Here is a 22,053-nt window from a genome sequence, read left to right on the forward strand (position 1 = left end):
AGTTCCGACTCTTTTGGGGGGGGGACTTTCACTTTAATAAGAACGTGAATTTATGAGGTGAATTTATTCGACACAATACGATTCAACTCAAAAAAATAAATAAAAGCTAACGTGAATTAAGATTAAAGTTAAGGTGTTATTGTGGACCCTCACCCCTTTTAAAAAACCTTGTTAAACTTTGTGACATATTTACATTTTATGGAGGGCAGACGTGAACGAACACCCAATAATTTTATTATACCATATTTCTTCAAACTGAAACATAATTATCAAAGTATACTTGCGCAAATAGATATGAAAAGTCTTTATTAAAGTTTGTGCCATATTTCCATGGAGTACAGGCGCGAACGCAGACCCTACAATTTTATTATACCATCACTATTTAAGTTGAAACATACTTATCAAAGTATTCTTATGTACATCTATATCAAAAACCCTTGCAAACGTTTTTTTTTAGTTTTTTTTTTATTTTATTTCCATACTTTGGGGGCCAGGCGCGAACGCAGACCTCACAATTTTTTTGAACAACCGTTCTGCCAGATCAAACATACCCATTCCTGATCCTCGATACATCTTCTATCATTTATATGTAATCAGTTTTTTAAAATAGTCAACCATATACGAGCCTATTTGTGACCAGACACACACACATAGACGTTCAGCTTTATATATATATATATATATATATATATATATATATATATATATATATATATATATATATATATATATAGTAGAACCCTGGAATACGGCATTGAACGTATAAATAAATGAATAAATAATACTCATCTCAATTAAATAATGTATATGGAACTTTACGGGATCAACGGTAACAAAATCAGGAGACAAAATAGTCCCATTTCAACACGTACAATTTTCGCAAAGTCAAAGCATTTCAGAATACATAGTGAATCGACCCTGCATTTCCTTATCCCTCGTCTTTCACGCTCTCTCTCTCTCTCTCTCTCTCTCTCTCTCTCTCTCTCTGGAATACCAATATTAGTATTATAGTTAAATTTCTTTTTCTTAGGATTTCCTGTGTCTTGAATGTGATCCACTGTCACTGATTACTGCAGAACTTGTTGATGACTTTCCGTCAATCTTTAGTACCATATTTAATTACGATGACAAACTTTAAGCTGAGCTTTAGCTGCATCCTCTTTCTAGCACTAAATCCCTCCTCATATTGCATTAGAAATCATTAAGAGTTAATAGGCCAAGTTCTCTCTCTCAATATATATATATATATATATATATATATATATATATATATATATATATATATATATTAATTTTATTTATACAAACATTAATGGCTACATATGTGCATACATGTTTCTGTAATCACCCACGTTGGGGGATTACAGAAACATGTATGCACATATGTAGTCACTCATTGAGCACTATTTTGGTAGACACATGTTGTTTCATTGGATGTACTTCTAGGAAACTAAACTCTACTGGCTATATATATATATATATATATATATATATATTAGAACCCCGGATACGACATTAAAAATTAGTTACAAAATAAAGCACACATGTATATAATCAAATGCCATTGTAAATACCACCGTAAGGCGGGGCAAATACCATAACCAGGAACCGGAAAAACATTGTGTTCTACATCGTAACCTGACAAAAACGTATCCTAGGGCCACTATATCCCAGGGTTCTACTGAATATATAATAAATGAGCCTAATAAAGATATAATGTTTAAGCAAAGCAAACCTATCATGATAGTAAAGTTTCTGCACGGTCAAAAAGGAAAATTCGTATAATATTTAAAAGTTATTTAAAATTTATTATATCATTAGATCAATAAAATGAAGAGGAGAAAAAGAAAAAGGAAACCCTCTTTAAGTCCTAGCATTTCGAAGCCAAATGCTTCTCATCAGAAAAAGAAAAAAGCCAACATAATACAAATACAAAAAATGAAACCGGCTAAAGGACATTTAGTTTAGAAATTAAAAAATTAATTTAAAAAAATATTAGCATATATCAATAGGAAAAAGACTATAAGTGTATATCAGTAGAACAGCAAATAGAGTAATAGGGACCATTAAATGGGAGTGGAAAAAAATGGAGGAAGTGGAAGATTAGAAAAACGAAAGTACATATAATAAAGAATAATTGAGAAAAGGTAAAGGCAGAAATAAACAGTTCAAATTTTGTAAGGTTTTTCAAGTAAGGCTCGTGAAGATGTGGAAAGAAACGAAAATAATCCAAAATGTGATGAGCTGGTGGTAAGAGTCTGAAGTAAGATTCTGGGGTTGAAACGATGGTTTGCAATTCACCTGTTAAAAATGGAGGTGAAGATATGTTTGAATATCAGTGTGCATAAGCATGCAGAATATGATATACGCACAGCAGAAAGTTGCAAATATTAGAATCAGCGAAAAAAAAAAAAAAAAGATCCTGTTGAATTTAACAAAATGGATCGTTTAATCCCTATGATTAAAAAAATAGAATTACTATAAAAATATAAAATGCAAAACGGGCAAGAATTTTTCAAAGAAAACCGGAATCAATTCTCGGGCAGAAAAATATTAATATATGAGACAGGCATATGTAAAACTCAACTGAAGCGCGGTAAAAAAAATAAATAATAAATAAATACATAGAGAATATACAGAAAAGCACAATGTGACAACATATAATGAAAAATGAGAGTACAGAAAAGAGGGAAAATAGTGAAGATGAAAAGAAACTTAGAGAAAAAGTAACATCAATATAACTATTGACGTTTCTTTTTTTCTCTAAGTTTCTAAGATTTCTAAGATTAGAAATGCTGACAAAAAGAAACAACAGTAGAGTAGTTAAAAATCACTTAGCGAAAATTAAGGAGACAACGTCAGGAGACAAATACCAAACTTAAAGGCACAGACATTACACAGTCAAAGAAACGCGTAAATATATAGATATACACACAAACACACATAAATATATATGAATACAATCACATACACACAGACGAAATGTCAAGCCAGAGTGGGCAGACATAAAGAGGTGGGGTTGGGTATTTGTGTCATCAGAAGTGAGTTATCAATATTAGTATTATAGTTAATAAGGGAAAAAGAAAAAGAATCAGGGATAAATAATAAAGGATACGAAGAATAAAAATTTTTTTTTTTAAATTATAAAAATAAAAAGTTAAATGAGAGTATAAGTATGCTCATACATAAGACAGAAAGCACGCACATATGGATGTGTAAAAAGATACATGCACACAACATACATATATTCTCACATAAAACAAAAGTAGAAGTTGATTTACATGTGTATGCATTTATATGCATATGCATGTATACATTTATATATGCATATGCATATATAAATGTATAAATGCATATACACACATATATAAAAGATAAAATAATGTACAATAATATAGGATAAGAGGTGAGACTAAAGAAGACAACTCACTCAAAAGCATTATAGACACACACACATATGTAATAATACAAAGACATAGATGTATATATAGATACATACATGCACATATATACATATAATTGAGAAAAGGTAAAGGCAGAAATAAACAGTTCAAATTTTGTAAGGTTTTTCAAGTAAGGCTCGTGAAGATGTGGAAAGAAACGAAAATAATCCAAAATGTGATGAGCTGGTAGTAAGAGTCTGAAGTAAGATTCTGGGGTTGAAACGATGGTTTGCAATTCACCTGTTAAAAATGGAGATGAAGATATGTTTGAATATCAGTGTGCATAAGCATGCAGAATATGATATACGCACAGCAGAAAGTTGCAAATATTAGTTTAATATAATAAAGTTGAAACATACTTATCAAAGAATTCTTATACATAGAGAATATACAGACAAAAAATAGAAATAACAATCATTCGTAGTTTAAGTATTATCTATTACATAAATATCACCTGTCTGTTCACATGTATGTATGTATGTATGTATGTATGTATGTATGTATGCCTAAAACTTTCGACAGAGACGATGGACTTTCATGAGATCAGTATCGTTTTGAAGTCCGACCCTTCGGTCGACAAATATCGTAAAATAAACTAAAAACATTAATTCCTTCACTGAGCACTTTTTACAGGAAAGGGTCGCTTTTTTCGCCGATATTTTCGAAAGTTATTACCTCTTTTCGATTAACTAGCCTTAATTTAAACCTACGTAACTTCCAGTTTGGCGATGGACGCAACAGCAAAGACGTCAGTTTTTTTTTTTTTTTTTTTTCCCACGTTCTTTTCCTCCTTCGCGGTACGGGTTTGAGCCTATCTGCTTACTAGCACTTTTTTCTTTTTTTTTTTTTTTTTTTTTGCTCAAAACACACCTCCAAACACCCGGGAAATGCCGGGCACCTAGACTAGTCTATATATAAAATATTAAAATATTTTGATTTGAATTTCTTTGCTTATCCAGTACTACAGGAAAACCTTCCAAGAAATAATACATGAATCAAATTTCAACTGAAACTGTGAAATATGGTCACGTATAGAAAACTCACTTATAAATGATTTCCCTTGACGAAACTTACCAATGATCCATCTCAATACAATCTGAACCGATATTTTCTAAGACCAAGAAAAAAAATCTAAATTAAGGTATGAAACATTTCTCGTAGAAAAAGAGTTTGTGGAAATCTTTCTTGAATGGTTGATCAGATCTCGTTGTAATTTTCTTTGCGACAATCTAGAAAATCGTTATTGAATACGAGCAGTATCTACTCGACGTTGTCTAGGAGTCTTTTTACTTTAATGTTTTACATCGTTTATTTTATTTTACAAGTATATTGAAGAGGAAGAGCGAAATAGAAAAACGGAGCTGGAAGATGGTGGGGGATGGGACTACTTTTTCTCATTTCTTTTGTTTTTCTTACATCAACGTTTTTTTTAAACCGGAAATAGCTTCTTTTCATTTAAGTAAATACTATTCATTGCTAATCCTTACTGATATCTACATAACCTTTATTGTGTCATAAAATATGCAAAGGTGACAAGACTTAGAACCTGGATTGTAAGCCTTTGACTTTTTAAGAATAGCCTAATTTATAAAGAAAGGGGTATTAACTGAATAATGTTTATTTGTAAAAGAAAGTTACTGAAATTTGGGTTACCTTCGGCCGTTTCTTTAATTTCGGAAACTCTCACTTTATTTTGTCCATTAGTCCTCACATTCCATGAACGATGTTTCTGACAAAGGGAGAGGAATTGCTGTGTTCTGGATCGTAATCTATCCATATAACACATATCATTGGCTAATTTTTGATCTTGAATATTTTTCTTTTTCTTTTTTCTTTCTTTTTTTCTCCTTACATTAAGTGGATCTATGACTTGTCTGAAGCGATTTCCGTTAAAAAAATTATTTTGCTATTTTCACTTAGACTTAGATGTTGCAGAATGAGGTCATAATGGGCATAGCATAGCTAGAGAGATGAACTGAAACATTCAACTGGTCTCTCTGAGTTTGTTCCTCCGTCCAATGTACCGTATTAATCATGACATATCGAGACAGTGGATCCCTTATATTTCAATTGACGCTGGTTGAAAAATGAAACAGTCAGTTAATGATCTATATCTCTTGTCTCTCTTAGTTTTAGCGAAATGGTCCTACCAGATCAGGCTATCTAAAGATACTGGCGTTATTATTTTGTTTTTTTCCCTTTCTCGTTGTAAAACTCAATCATGTTCTGCAAAGTCAAAAGGGTTTATATGTTCTAAAACAAAACAACCAGGCAAAACATCATGAATAAAGAAGATTGAAAGAACATAAAAACTTTTTCCAAAATTATTGGATTTGGCATTAAAATTACCCTAAAGAATTGATATGCCGTTAAACAAATAAACCAAATCAAACCTGGTTTCAGCAACATGAATGAAAGAGTCCACATAAGTGGTGAATCATATATTATTACTAACGGGAAGGAGGGGGGCTTTACCTGGTCGTAAAATACGCTTAAATATGATATTTTAATTTGTCCAGATTTCATATTATAGAGCTGTAATTTCAAAAGTAAAAAAAAAGAAAGTATTCGAGTGCCGCAAGCTAGAATCAAAACCGAAAGCAAAACCGTAGCATTCAAAGCTGGTGACATCACCACTGTACCAAGGTAACATGCATATGAATTGATTAAAAATAAACTAAGATGAATGTACAAAATGTATAACAATTTTTTTCAACTTTGACCCTTTTTGACCTTGTAAAAACTATTTTAATCATCTAAAGACCCATAAAAGAAACAGTCCATAAAAAAACAATCATTTCAGATTTCTAGCGCCGCTCGGCAACTTTTAGTTTCGGTAGAGATAGTTTAAAAATATGGAGACAGACAGACATAGTTTTATAAATTAAATCATTATTGGCTCACATGGAGCTTTCACACAAGTCAACAAACGATCTGATTGGAAACCTGTGGTGTTCTCTGGAAGCTGCAAGTCTCTCCAGCACTCACCACCTCCTTCGATAGCATTTGCAAATGAATTTGCATCATCGCAACAGCCGCTTACCATTGATTTCTCGCTGATAGTGGCCATTGGTTTATACTGGAATTTGAGTGGCACTCAACCTCCCCAAGGTCCCAGTTCTCTTTGCGCTTGTCCAGCCAAGGTCTGGTTGGCGCTTGCTCCTCGGTCTTTCAGTCCTTATTGACCCTTCTCGGCCCTTTGGTATCATTTTTTTTATTGGGGGGGGGATCGGTGATGAAACAATCGGGGGATGCATGATGGGGGGGGTAGAACTTGTAAATATGCAGTTTCGGTGTTCTTCATTCCCTGTAACGCTTATTCATTATATTGTCTTGTATTAGTCTCCGCATTCAAGGGTTTTCCTTAATATTTCAGACGTTTTCATTATTGTTAGTCGTTGTATTTTTGCAGTTATTCCTCTGATTCCAATTTCTGACATTCTGTTTTCGAAGTTTTTCGGAATTGTTCCTAGTGCTCCTACTATTATCGGTACTATTTTGATTTTCTTCATCATCCAAATCCCTTTTAACTCTTTGTCTAGCTCTGTGTATTTGCTTCGTTTCTCCTTTTCTTTCATACTCACCCTGTGATCAGCTGGGACTGAAAAGTCTACGATTTGACAGGATTTTTCTTTCTTGTTAATTATTACGACATCTGGTCTTCTTGGTTGGATGGGTTTGTCCGTCTGGATGTCCATGTCCCATAGGATTTTGTGGTTCTCGTTTTCGAGTGCTGTTGCGGGTTTATGCTTGTACCATTTGTCTGTATGCTCAAAATGCAGTCGTTTACATAATTCCCAGTGTACCACCCTCCCCACTTGGTCATGCCTGTTTTTGTATTCCTTTTGGGCAAGTTTGCTGCATTCACTTACTATATGGTTTATCGTTTCCTCTCTTTGTCCACAGAGTCTGCATTTGCTGTTTTCTTGTGTTTTATCGATCCTTGCTTTGATATGGTTTGTTCTTAACGAGTTATCTTGTGCTGCAGTTATTAGAGATTCAGTTTCTCGGTTTATATGTCCTTTTTGCACCCATGTCCAGGTGTTTTCATTATTCTCATCTTTTGTCATTCTTATGAATCTTCCATGGAGTTGTTTCTCTTCCCATTTCTCTTTTCTCGTTTTGTCGTTTGTCACTCTGTTTTCTGTTTTGTTTTTTTCAGTGTCTCTCGCTGCCATAATTATCCTTTCAGTGTTTTGCATTATGTATTTTTCTAGTTCTTTTGTCATGTCCTTCACACAGTCTTCTATAGAGATTAGTCCTCTCCCACCATCTTTCTTTTTCCCATAAAGTCTGTCAATATCGTCCTTTGGGTGTAGTGCATTATGCATGGTCATGAGTTTCCTGGTTTTCTTGTTGAGTTGTCTCAGTTCTTCTTTTGTCCACCCTATAAACGGTCCAGAGTATCTTACTAGTGATACTGCCCATGTATTAATACCTTTTATTAGGTTTCTCTATATAATTTAGTTTCCAGGAGTGTTCTTGTTCTCCTGAGGTATTCCTTTCCAATTTTCTCTTTCATTTCTGTTGCTCTGATGGTGTCCGCTTCCAGAATTCCCAAGTATTTATAGCCACCTTGTTTCCCTAGTGCCCTAATTTCTGTTTGGTTCCATGCCTTCTGTCGTTTCCAGTTTTCCCTTTCTTGTGCGCACTTTTCCATTCCAAATTCCATTTGGATATCTTGGTTGAAGATCCTGGTAGTGTTAATTAGTGTCTCTAGCTCCTTTTCGGTCCATTATTATTATTATTATTATTATTATTATTATTATTATTATTATTATTATTATTATTATTATAATTTCTGTCTATTATTATTATTATAATTATTATTTCATAATTCATTATTATTATTATTATTATTATTATTATTTATTATTATTATTATTATTTTTATTATTATTATTATTATTTATTATTACTTGTTATTATTATTCTTACTTGTTATTACCTACTCACTAGGAGTTTTCACAAAGTCCAACATCAAAGATTTCTCTGAGAACAATCTGCTGTTTCCTGGAGTCTGAGTGACAAGAAATCTCCCCAGATGTCTAGTACTCATCAGTTCTTTTAATAATCTTTGCAAATTAATATTAATTTGTGTTATTGTAACAGTCATTTACCATTGAATTCACACTGGCAGCGACCGTTATTCCTCACTAGATTTCGGATGGCAATAAGCCTCCCCAAAATCCCAGTCCTCTTTACACTCATCCAGTGAAGGTTTGCTTTCCCTCCTCATTATTTCCATCCTCCTCGATTATTTGGTGTGGTGCAAGTTGATGCGGACACTATAATTTGGGGTGAGGTCTTACAATTATACAGTTTCAGTTTTCTTGATTCCATGTAGTGCTTCTTTGTGTTTTACTTCTATTACAGTTTTTTTATGTCCAGCTTGCGTCTGTATCTCATGTGTGTTAGTTTCTGCATTCAAGGGTTTTCCTTAATATTTCAGCCGTTTGTATTATTGTTATTCATTGTATCTTCTCAGCCATCCCTCTGATACCAATCTTTCCCATTATTTTTTCAAAGTTTTTCGGTATTGTTCCTAGTGCTCCTACAATTAGTACCGTTATCTTTACTTTCTTCATCTTCCATATCCCTTTCAGCTCTCTCTATTATTATTATTATTATTATTATTGTTCGTGTTTTTAAATAATTACATTTTATAAATATATACGTTTCTATATGAAGGCATCAGATTGTTTAAGGGAATAATGATTCCCACCTAGCATTAAGGTAAAAATGCTTTCTTGTATACTTGAAGTATATATATATATATATATATATATATATATATATATATATATATATATATATATATATATATATATATATATATATATAAAATGTGCGTATTTGGGCAGCATTTTTTCATTTAGCAAACATTTTTTAAAAAAACCAGAAAGGTGTTGCTTAATTAAACCTTTTTTAGTTTTCGATTTTTCTTATGACATTTTTATTTGCAATACTGATGATTGAACATTTTCAACTTATATATATATATGTTCAATTATCAGTATTGCGAATAAAAATGAATATAAAATAACAATATCTACAAAGTGCGATTTTCAATAAAAAAAAAATGGATTTGCCGAAGTTTTGCAAACAATTACTATAAGAATGGACGGCTATCCAAAAATATTATGAGAAACCATTTTTTGAAAGAAATCGGTTATGCTTCAATAAACATTGCTTACTGAAAATATTTATTTTAGAAAAAAAAAACTATAAATAATAATAATAATAAGAAGAAGAAGAAGAAGAAGAAGAAGAAGCAACATTTAAAACACTTATCATCCTAGCTTATCTTTAAAGTATCCCAATCCGTTCTTACAAAATAGCAGTGGCAATAATGCCCTCGAATCTGTGCAACAGTGTATACTATATTAAAAAAAAGAAAAGCACAATAAAAATCTTATCAATTTCCTTCCGTTCAATTTTATCCTTATTATACAAAAACATCCGAGTCTATTTATGTTCATGTTTTTAAAATGGGATATAGTAATGAATGGCTTTTTTGTGAAAATCGAAACCAGTCTTTCAAGTGAAAATTTTTTTTGCTTGCTTGTCATGTTTCTAATCCTTCTGGAACTAAATTGGCAAATCTCTTGCAGTCATTTTATGATCCGTTTCACTCGAAATAATAATTTCTCTTGTAACTTGAGCAAAAGATGAACCGAGTAAAATTGATTCACGACCTGCAAGATTACTCGGCGTCCTGTTGGCTAAAAAAATAAGGTAAAACGTTTGTCTGTCTGTCTTTCTCACTCTCTCTCTCTCTCTCTCTCTCTCTGTATATATATATATATATATATATATATATATATATATATATATATATTTCCCATTTAAATATATATATATTTATTTAAATGGGAAATTTGAAAACTTTGAAGTATCGAATATAATGATAAAATCATTTTTATTTACTGTTTTTTTTTTTTGTTTGTTTTTTGTTTTTTTGTAAGTTCGATATTTCACTAATACATAGCCACATCAGGGTAGAAAGTTCGGTCCAAATAAGTGTTTTCAAAAAGTGTGTGACCATCTTTTACTTTAAATCCCGCTCGAAACTGGAGCATTAGACACTTGAAATCACCGGAACAGCATATAAATTCTTTTCTCTTCGCCATAACACCAAAATGAAGAAAAAGAAAAAAAATTCATGGACCAGACTTTCTACCCTGATGAGGCTATGTATTAGCGAAATATCGGACTTACAAATAAAAAAAAATCAGTAAATAAAAATTATTTTATCATTATATTCGACAGTTCAAAGTTTTCAAATTTCCCATTTAAATTTTACTTTAAAAATAAGTGTCTTCAAAAAGTGTGTGACCATCTATTACTTTATATATATATATATATATATATATATATATATATATATATATATGTGTGCAGATTTTGACAATTTGTGCTTAGAAAAAGTTATCAGCAGCTGACTGACTGTTGACTTAGTTCCGATGTTTTTGTTTTTCTAACAACTGCCTATATGGATTAAAAAAAAAAAATTTTCTGAACCGTCTCTGCTTAATTTGGTCTCTGGATAAATATTAGATTATATAGGATGGCCCACTTAAAATGAGGCCAGAAAATGTTGTAGAGAGGAGGAAAATTCTTTTATCGTTTAAATAAATGTAGTATTGTAAAAGATGCTGGAAGTGCTCCCCGTTGACATCTATGCATTTCTGGGCACATTTAACAACGTTTGCAGATACTGTCTGTAGATCTTCTCTCGTGATTCTCCTGATAGCGTTGGTAATGTTCTCCTTTAGTTAATCTAGATTGTGAGGATTATTTGCATAAACTTTTTGTTTTAAAGTCCCTCAAAGCTAAAAATCACATGATGACAAGTCCGGGGAACGTGGTGGCCATAACACTTTGCTTATTGTTCTCTCTTCTGTAAACATGTCATGAACTCGTGTCAGTGATCTGTGAGACGTGTGGCATGTAGCACTAACTTGGAAAACGAATTGCATTTTGTCTTGTGGTGTCAGTTGGTCATTAAGACTAAGATTAGATAGATCTGGCTACTTTTAAGTGGGCCACTCTGTATTTTATCATAACTATTTAGGACTCAACTGAATCGGAAAATATAAGGTTTGTTAGTGTTCTGAGTTATAGGCAGACAGAAAAAAGTACGATTTTCCTTTATATAATGGAGTAGGCGTGATACCCTTCTCTCACTGCCCCCCTCCTCCCCTGGCTTGAACCTGCTGGACAACTTCGTTTGGTCATACGTTGAGAACATCACCAACATGACCTCCCACAACAATAAAGCCTGCCTGATTGCTGCTATCTGCCGAGCATTCAGCGAGTTCCTGCCAGTGCTTGTAGAAAAGCCGTGCTTCTAGTTCAGGACCCGTATCGAGGCGGTGATTGAGGCTGAAGGTGGTTACATTGAATATATGTTAACTCTACTAGATAATCAAGTTACCTGAATTGATATTTTTTTCAATAAAAGTTTTAAAATAAAGCTGTAGCGTTGTTTTCTTTAAGGCGACACTTTTACCGTTGAACCCTGTATTTTAAAAAATAAACTGTCTGATTTTATTTAAGTAACTTAACTTTATACGGCACATTCATGTTGACACACCGGTTCTCGCCAGATCACCGAAGTTACGCAATGTTGAGCCTAGCCAGTACCAGATGGGCGACCATTTGGAAAGGCGAGGTGCTGTATGTACTGCAAGGTAACATACCAGGTTGAGAAACTTGTGAAGTCTATCCTTCTCTCAAGGGTAGATGGGACTCCCTTAAGCAATGGTAGGTACCCCATCTAGTGATGGCGTCACAATAAAAAATACTCTTGATAGCCCAGGCGAATCATCAAATGTTCAGCTCCCGACAACATTTTAATTACACTACAAATTTGTGTAGTGAGTTCAATCTCAGCTACGGCCATGCTGTATTGGATTGGATGACTGTCTGGCTTTATTTAAGTAACTTATTGAAGTAAGTTGGGTTTTAATGTGGAGAAAAATTGAGGTAGTGGATTTAGATTTTAGGGCTGTGCTCTATTCTTTGTTTATCATCGCTGTTTAAGTCATTTCTGTTTGAGTCAAATTGTATTCGCTGCCAAGTTAGACTCTCCACTTATGCCAATCCTTTCTCGTTTGACATAATTTTGTTAGCTTCCCACAAAAAGACAATGTCCACCCTCAAATGGCAGCTATCTGATCCGCATATGACCTTTATTTCTTGTTTACATGTTAACGTTCCCCTGTGAATTTATATCACCATATAAGTACTAGTATCTTTAATATTTAACAACAAAGGTGGGGGGAACAAAAAGATATCCATAGTGAAAGTGATGCTATGAAACCGACAGGATTCGAACTTGGAACTCCCAGATCGTCAATTCGCACACACACACACACACACACACACACACACACACACACACACACACACATAGTGAGATTTATATATTAGATTGTATCTCCTTACAAAAAATATAGTTTTGTAAGGAATGAATATATCTTGTAAAAGTCCAGTTTAACATTTCTCATAAAATGTTATGACATGTGTTTTGTTCAAATGTTCATATAATCCTTTCTTTTAATTTCTGTATGCGTATCCAATGTATTTCACATGTGTATATATTAAACATGGACACAGATATGAACAAAAAGCCACATTGTGTGTGTGTGTATGTGTGTGCATACGCTATATGGTTTTCACATATATTAATGTGTAACCTTGATAAAATTGATTTTATAAAATTCACTCCCATTTTATTATTTTCAAACATCACTTGATCAATAGAAAATAATAATTAAAAATTTGATTGTGTGTTGGCAAAACGGAAATTGTGGTTAATAAAGACTTAATAAAAATGTCAGCTATGTTATGGATCCACTTGCCGTTTTTGAATTTATTCTCTAAATATTAAAAGAAATAAAAAGAGACAAAATATATTCTGCTTTCTCAAAATTAAAAATGTGTTTTTCTTGAAAAATATCTTTCTTGCTATCTCATAAGGCAAACTTTTAATCTTTATATATTTTTTCTATATTATCATTTTTAAGCACTGAATAAAAATAGTTTTTGAAATCCCTTTAGTTAGAACTAATGGGTGTACCCGGCGTTGCCCGGGTGTTGGAGCTGGTGTAGTAAGGAACCCTGAAAAAAAGTAGTAGTATCGGGGGGGGGGGAGCAAAACAACAGTAGGCAGCCCGGGTGGAGAGAGGTGTTGTAAAAACAAAAATTGGTAGTAAGCAGACAGGCTCGAACCGGTAATGCAAAGGAGATAAAGAAGGTGAAAAAAAAAAAAAGTGACGTATTTACCCATGTGTCCATGGCAAAACCGGAAGTCACAAACATTGAAATTAAGTGTCACAAACATTAAGTCAAACATTAAGTCACAAACATTGAAATTAACGGTGATGATGACTTGCTAAAATGTTGGCGACAAAAGCGACCTCTCCTTGTACAAAACTACCCAGCTGAGGGTGAGGGAATTTTTTTTTATATTTGTCATCCGAAGGATCGAGCTTGAAAATGATACCAATCTCATGAGAATCTGTCGCATGTGTCGAAAGTTTTTGCAAGACATACAAACGCACACACATTTTGCTTTTTATATATTAGATTGAATACCGGATAGCTCAGTTTATCCAATAACTTACAAAAATTAATTAATTTTTTATCTGTTCTTATTTCATATATATAGCAATGTCAGCTAAAAAGGTCATATGTAACACTTAATAGTTTTGATAATACAAAATTACATTTTTATACTCTAGTGTCATCTATTATCAAGGCCGGAGGCCACTCAAGAATAAAGGTCAATGAGTGTATATAATTTGTATGATGTATACAACTATGACATGTCCGTTGATTGTCTGTCTTTATGTGTGGACATGTGTGCATACAGTCATGGGGGTGTGTGCGTGTGTCATACACATATAGTCTATAAGGAGATCTTAACACACATACCTTTTCTCCTTTCTTTGATCAGTTCCCCGCACAACGATTGCACTTCAATCTGGAAATCATATTATGCATGCTACTAAAACACAAATTGTTTATTATTATTTGTAGACAGCCTTCATTCAAGATCGTCCTCATTTCCGGGGGGAGGGGCTTCTGCATCGCTGAATCGATTCAGATCTCTTTCTTCTTTTCCATTTCCTCATCTTGACTGCAAGACTCTCTCTACTGAATCTCAAACCCTGTCTTTCACTCTCTAACTCTGACTCTCGTTCTGACTAAAAATTCACGTTTCCCTTCCTTATATATTGGAGTTGTGAGGTGTGGGGTGGCCCTCAACCTAGTTGACGTTCCCACCCACACAAGGCTGCACCGGCCGACCCATGAACTCTGAACTCGCAGCTGCACTCGCCTGTCAGGTTGAAACCATGTCATTGAATTTGTCAGCTTTAGCCTTTGACACTCATGCGCCAACTTGACGCCATCAAGTTGGTTGGGCCAGATCTGCGTTATCTACATACTGGGCATATAACAAGGTGAGACAATACTATGATGATCAGTGATGGTGGAAATTGAGTAGAATTTAATTATTAAAGAAGACGGCTCAACAAAAACTTGTTTATATTGGACTTGAAAACCTTATAGTCAACAGCTTCACACAACATTGTGTTCCACAGATGAGCAGTTCTGGGGAAAAAAGTTTTTCTCATAGAATTTTCGTTTAGTTTTAGGCACAGATAGAGAGTAAGGGAAATTACTGATAGTACTTGTAGCTAGGCGAGTGTTTGCTGTAAATGTTTGACAGGAGGGGGTGATAGAGTGAAGCTCAGTCGAGCACCTGCCATGAAAATAATAAAAGAGCAGAGATAGGCTCTTATAGACTTTAGTCCTGTTTTGTCAGTTATTTATGGCAAACATTGGCCATGTTTTTAAATAGATGTTAGAAAATACATAATTGATCCTGATCAATATTTTGATTAACGTAGAGGAGAGGAGCTTTTATTCTCACGGTCAGAATTCAACTTTCTACCGCTCATTTACAACCAAACTTTACTTAATGAGATATTTTTTGTATGCATTACTTCTTGCCCATGGAAACCATTAGGAACAGACACAATTCGAACTTGAAACTCCTAGGTCGTCAATCCACATGTCATATGGACCTTACATTTCAAATCTGGACCCCAGCCTGATTGCCACTTTTTTTCCCCCCTTTCAACGAATTTCTGTGTTGAAATGAAGTAAAGAGTATCATAAGCAAATGGTTGAAAACTCAGGTCCAAAGAGTTTTCTCTTGAAAGAAAAATCTTTTATTAACAGGAGCAATGTATTTGTAAAAAATGAAGATCAATTGTTAAAAAAGGAACACGTTAAATTGCCAGACAAATGTCTGTGGCAATTATTGTTGCTATTCAAACGATACTCGGCCATTTTCTTTTAATAACCAATAATTTTATAAAGAAAATTGTATTTCAATAAACTCCTTATAATCATCACTTATTAAGGCTCAAAGGCCAACCAGAGTAAGGATTAATGAGTTTTTCAGATAGACGGTGAGACAACACCATGAGGATGTGTAACTATGATTGAGACTGGACAGAATTTGATTATTTAAGAGGACCACTCAACAAAAATTCGTTTACATTGGACTTGAAGACGAAGCACATTGCAGTCAGTTGGGAAGAAGCTCCATGGTTGTTCCATAAACGAGTACTTTGAAAGAAACGTTGCTCATTTTCTTTCCTGCACACGAGTTCAAAGTGTTTTTGTTTACACAATAACGTCATAATGGACATGGTATTACCTCAGATGATAGCTATCGAGATGGAACATTCACATTGTTTCTTAGGATTGGTTTCTGCCAATGGCTATCATCCATTAAAAATGCAAAGTATATTGAAGTGGGGGGGGGCATCAATGGTTTTTTTAAATAAACTTCAAAATTTATCTCATTTAGTGAATGCCTCTGGTATATTTAATGCGTTCCGAGATATGAGATGGATTCAATAAGTTCTTCCATTTATTGTTTGATCGCAATGAATGCAATGTTCTAACAAATATTTTGATACCTTAATGAATGTAAACAGAAAGCTCAGCCCCAAGACTTCAATTGAATAATTGATTAGAAATTAAAATTCTAACCTAAACCTAACTTAATTTTTTTAGCTGACCTTTAGCAAAAGTCAATTTGGTTCAGTTCAAATTCTTTAAAGAAGCAACCAGTATATATGCATTTGTTCGTTTTAAGAGTTTTTATTATGCAAGATTCTTTCTTTTTTTTTTCTTTTTTTTTTTTTTTTTTGTATTTAAAACTGTCAATCACTAACTCTTGGCACAATATTTTATATTCTTTAATTTTTTATTTTCGTTTCGTTCTTCGCCCCAAATGAGACAAATTGCTGCTGACACATAAAGATCTATTATGAATTAGGGGCCTCATCTATATAATCATCCAAATTGGAGAGCTGTGCAGTGAGATGTTTGTTCACATTACATTTGCATTTCTGCATGTTTCTCTGACTGTACGATTAGAGAAACAAGAAACACTTCAAGAAAAGAAACTATTAGAATAGAAAGCCTTCCGGCATCTATGAATATTTACAGTGAAGAGATAATTAAGCTCATTGTCATGTTGGTTGGGGGGTATTTATGCCAAAGTTGTACCAGTGCAACAAGTTCGTCAGAGTACATTCCATTGAAGTACTTGTAAAACAAACACTGGAATGCAACATTACGGTGATAGAACAGGGACCGGAACTTGGTCACAATATTATATTAGAGACTCTTTCTTGTGACCTCCATCTAAAAAGGAGAGACTAGTGGTTGCTGCACCAGCCTAGATGTAACAATAACACTTCATGTATGAGTGAATGGTAGGTTTAAGATGATACTGAAGTATCTTATGTTCAATATTGTTACAACGACTCTGTTCAAGAAGCCCAGTCTTACTTATATACAATTGCCAATGTATAACCAGAAGTCGCCAAAATCATTGTTGATGGAATCGTTCCAATCTCATTAGATGTTTTTCAATAAGGGACCCAAGTTTTGCAAGCATAAAGCAAGAATAACAAAATACATGTACAACTTAAAGTAGGCATACATAAGGCTTTTTTTTGTGTGTTTATAGTAATAAGTCACTACGTATCAAGGTCCAAAGGTTACTTAAGGATAAGAGTTAATGAGTTTATTAGATGGACAGTGAAGGTCAATGATTGGTAACGATAGTTGAAGCTGGACAGAATTTTATTATTTAAGAGAACAAGAATTTGTTTATATTGGACTTGATAACAGCCATGTTGTAGTCGGCTAAGAAGCAGCCCTCTGGTATTGTGTTCTACAAATGTAACAATCTTGGAAAGAAACTTTGCTCATGGAAGCTCTGTTTAGTTTTAGATACACAGAGGAAGAAAGGTAAATTCTTTACAATGATTGTAGCTAGACGAGTCTTTGCTGTGAATGCTTTTTAGGGTTAATGCGGATAGGCTAGTTTAATTTAGTTTTATGTAAAGGAGATAAAGAGGGGTGAAAACCCTTTGTAAAATCTTGACAATGTGTATTAGTCATCAATTAATAAATATTCCCGAAATTTCAGGGTTTTCTTTGTATTTTAAAGGGTTCTTAGGCACAATTTAGGCACAACTTCCCATTTGAAATTTCAAATATTTCCGATTTGTGTTGAATTTGATTCATAGACATCAATGAAGCAAGATTCTCTGAATTTCAATAAAAAATAAGTAGTTTTAAGCTACTTATCTTTTATAGTTGAAAATCAAATACACGTTTTTAGTTAGACCAAGTTAGGTATGTGTATATATTTCTTTTTTATGTTAAATATTTTCTACAATCCAAAATAATGTAATGGAATGAGAATAAAAATTCTAGGCATAAGGTTTAGTAATATTATGCCTTACCCAACGTGCCTTTATTATGAGATAATGGATTTGTATGTTTTTGTTTACAATTATCTTTACCAGATTTAAACATGTTAATTCCTTTTTTTAGTTAATGTTTTTGTTTTTTGTTTTTTGTTGTTGTTTTTTTATTTCAAGTCTGTTCACTCCCCGTAAGGAAACTTCAAGTTAATGAGTCAATCAAAATCAACCATTAAACTTTGAGATTTTAATATTTAAAACTTGGGGTGATTTTTGCTTGTAACGTGGAAATTATAATAAAAAAAATATATATACTAATGCTTCATTGTGAATGTGTCTTCATCCGTTTGTTACTAAGGAGACACAATTTTTCTTTTCTTTTTGTTATTTTTTCTTTTTTAATTTGAAATCAAATAGTTCTGTAGTATCAAAATATCTTTCCCTCTATCTCTATTTCCCTCTTTTTTTCTCGCGCTTACTGACTCTCTATTTGTCTCTTTCTCTCTTTTTCATTTTCTCTCTCTTCTCTCTCTCTCCTCTCTCTCTCTCTCTCTCTCTCTCTCTCTCTCTCTATATATATATATATATATATATATATATATATATATATATTTCTCTCTCTCATTTTCTTTCTTTCTTTCACGTTTTTGTTCTGTTTCCCTTTCGTTCTCTATTTGTCCTTTTTTTCTTTCTTTCTTTTTCTTCTTCTTCTTCTTCTTCTTCTTCTTCTTCTTCTTCTTCTTCTCTCTCTCTCTCTCTCTCTCTCTCTCTCTCTCTCTCTCTCTCTCTTCTTAGGATGCCTGTGTCTTGAATGTGATCCGCTGTCACTGATTACCACAGAACTTGTTGATGACTTTCCGTCAATCTTTAGTACCATATCTAATTACGATGGCAAACATCTCTTCAGGCTAAGCTTTAGCTACGTTGTCTTTCTAACACCAAATCCCTTCTCATATTGCGCTAGCAATCATTAAGAGTTAATAGGTCAAGTTCTCTCTCTACTTTTCTCTCTCTATATCTCCCCCGAGCAAAAATGTCTCTCTCTCTTTTTCCTTCGAGCCTCAGGTGATAATATCAGGATTCTAATGGACTTAGTTGTAATTTGGAGTCAACGTAGTCGAAATCCAGCAATCATTCCGTTTGGTGTTTTTTGCTATCTGTCTCTCTCTTTGTTTGTTGTCTGCAATCTTAGTAGCAAAACTTAAACAGGAAACTATAAATATTTCTTTGCTGCAGGCCAAATCATGATTGATAATAGCTAAGAAATTGATCACAATTAAGAATTCTTTTTGGGGGTTTTTTGGGTTTTTTTTTATATTTTTGTGTTTATTGTTGCTTATTTGATATTGACAGGAACTAACGACCGTCATAATCTTTCTGGAAATTACAACTTTTACTAAAGCACTAATATATCGCCATATTTGTAGTTTTAAAATGTTCTCATAAACGAAATGTTACTAAACATTATGCATGCGATTCTAAAAATAAGTGCAGGTTCTGCCACACAGAAATAAAGAGTGAGCCACCTGACATCCAGTTGCAAAATTCTACTGGAGGTGGGGGGGCTGCTATACGATATGATGCAATAACGTCTGTAAAAAATTGAATATCGAACGCAGCAGCAATTTCTTGGAACATATACTAGAAAGAAACAAATGGAAATAAGTAATACACTATCCACTATGCCTATGCAAATCCTACAGCTAAGTATCTAGAAAACGGAGCTATTAAAGTGTTATAGGACAAGAAGGAGAAGAAGCAACCTTAGTAGAAGTTACACCAAATTGTGACTTTAAGGTCAATTGTTTATATTTCTCTTCCACTTATTTCACCAGATATATTTGGCAGTTAGTCTTTGAAATTTTTTTCATGAGTCCGGTTGCTCCTATAATTACTGAAGTGATGGAGATTTTCCTAAAATTCCAGCTTATTTCATGTCATGTCGTACATAAGACTTCGTTATTTAGTTAGATTTTCTCGCTCAGCTCTGTTTAACCAGCATTATTGGAGACACTAACTTCTACAAGGTTGCTTTTTTCTGCTTCTTGTCACATATTGCTATGTCAGTTTTAATAGCTCCGTTTAAAAAAAAAAAAAAAAGATTAATAAATAGAAATCTCCATCCAGTTTAAATAGTGATTCATGGTGACGTGTTGCGGATTGTGATAGAAATTTTGCAATATTTTAGAATACTAAAGCTAGAACGAGAATATAATGAATACAAATTACCTCACTTTTTGGGGAGAAAAAGTTTGAAACGGCAATTAATTTGAGGATGTTTTTGATTCCAAGTTATATTAGTATATATAAGAAAAAGAAAATGACGATTTAAAATATTGTCATTTTCTTCTTCTTATTGATTTCTATATAAACTCCCAAACAATTTGCTGAGCTTTGCATTATACCGATAAGTCTCCTCTTAAAGAATTGATCTTATTCTTTTTTTAACTCCTCGCACTGAAGATTCCCGAAAGGATGAAACACTAGTATCTGTAGGTATTTAATAATTATTATAGTGAATAATTATATATAATATGTGTGTGTGTGTGTGTGTGTGTGTGTGTGTGTGTGTGTGTGTGCTTACTGCATTTTTATTTGATATAAGAGGCCCACTTTATCAGGGATCCACTTGCTGTTGACTAAGTTGAAATTATGGCCAGTCCACCATGAAATAAAATACATAAGTCCACCATGAAATACAATACATAAACCAGATATCAGTCTATAATAATTATAAACGTATTTTTAAATATATTTTGGTTTTAATTTTAAGAATCGTATGTTGTTGCAAATACATAAAATAAGATTGCTTGAAATAAATTTTTTGATAAGAAATATATAAATGATTTTTGTTTTTCTCCTATTTTCTTGTTCGACAGCAATTAACACTGAAAGAATTTTACTTTTGGTTATTTGGCAAAAAGTTGTTTACATTCCGTGTTTGTCCATCAACCAAGGTAAGATTATTACTTTATTTCTTTTAGACATTTTTTTCCATTTTTAGACATTTTTTTCCATTTTTAGACATTTGTTTCCATTTTTTTCCATTTTTTTCCATTTTTAGACATTTTTTTTTCCATTTTTAGACCTTTTTTCCATTTTTAGACATTTTTTCCCCCATTTTTAGACATTTTTTTTCATTTTTAGACATTTTTTTCCATTTTTAGACATTTGTTTTCATTTTTAGACATTTTTTTTTCTATTTTTAGACATTTTTTTCTATTTTTAGACATTTGTTTCCATTTTTAGACATTTTCTTTCTATTTTTAGACATTTTTTTCCATTTTTAGACATTTTTTTCCATTTTTAGACCTTTTTTTTCCATTTTTAGACATTTTTTTTCCATTTTTAAACATTTGTTTCCATTTTTAGACATTTTTTTTATATTTTTAGACATTTTTTTTCCATTTTTAGACATTTTTTTTCATTTTTAGACCTTTCTTCCATTTTTAGACATTTTTTTATATTTTTAGACATTTTTTTTCCATTTTTAGACATTTTTTTTTCCATTTTTAGACATTTTTAGACATTTTTAGACATTTGTTTCCATTTTTAGACATTTTTTTTCTATTTTTAGACATGTTTTCCATTTTTAGACATTTGTTCCCATTTTTAGACATTTTTTTCTATTTTTAGACATTTTTTTCCATTTTTAGACATTTTTTTCCATTTTTAGACATTTTTTTCCATTTTTAGACATTTTTTTTCCATTTTTAGACATTTTTTTCCATTTTTAGACATTTGTTTCCATTTTTAGACATTTTTTTCCATTTTTTTCCATTTTCTTCCATTTTTAG

General features: G+C 32.7%; 1 protein-coding gene across 5 annotated transcripts in view; it reads left to right on the forward strand.

Annotated features, from left to right (window-relative positions):
* The window catches only part of LOC145296025 (apoptosis-resistant E3 ubiquitin protein ligase 1-like), a 1,082,598-nt gene that overhangs the window by 960,966 nt on the left and 99,579 nt on the right, over positions 1 to 22,053 (forward strand). For all 5 annotated transcript variants that reach the window (XM_080142066.1, XM_080142069.1, XM_080142067.1 and 2 more), the window contains one exon: positions 21,136 to 21,213. In XM_080142066.1, coding sequence (XP_079998192.1) covers positions 21,136 to 21,213 — 78 coding nt within the window. The remainder of the gene's footprint in view (positions 1 to 21,135; positions 21,214 to 22,053) is intronic.

The sequence above is a fragment of the Euprymna scolopes genome, chromosome 16 (assembly GCF_053919585.1).
Source record: "Euprymna scolopes isolate OS-2025 chromosome 16, ASM5391958v1, whole genome shotgun sequence".
NCBI lineage: Eukaryota > Metazoa > Mollusca > Cephalopoda > Sepiida > Sepiolidae > Euprymna > Euprymna scolopes.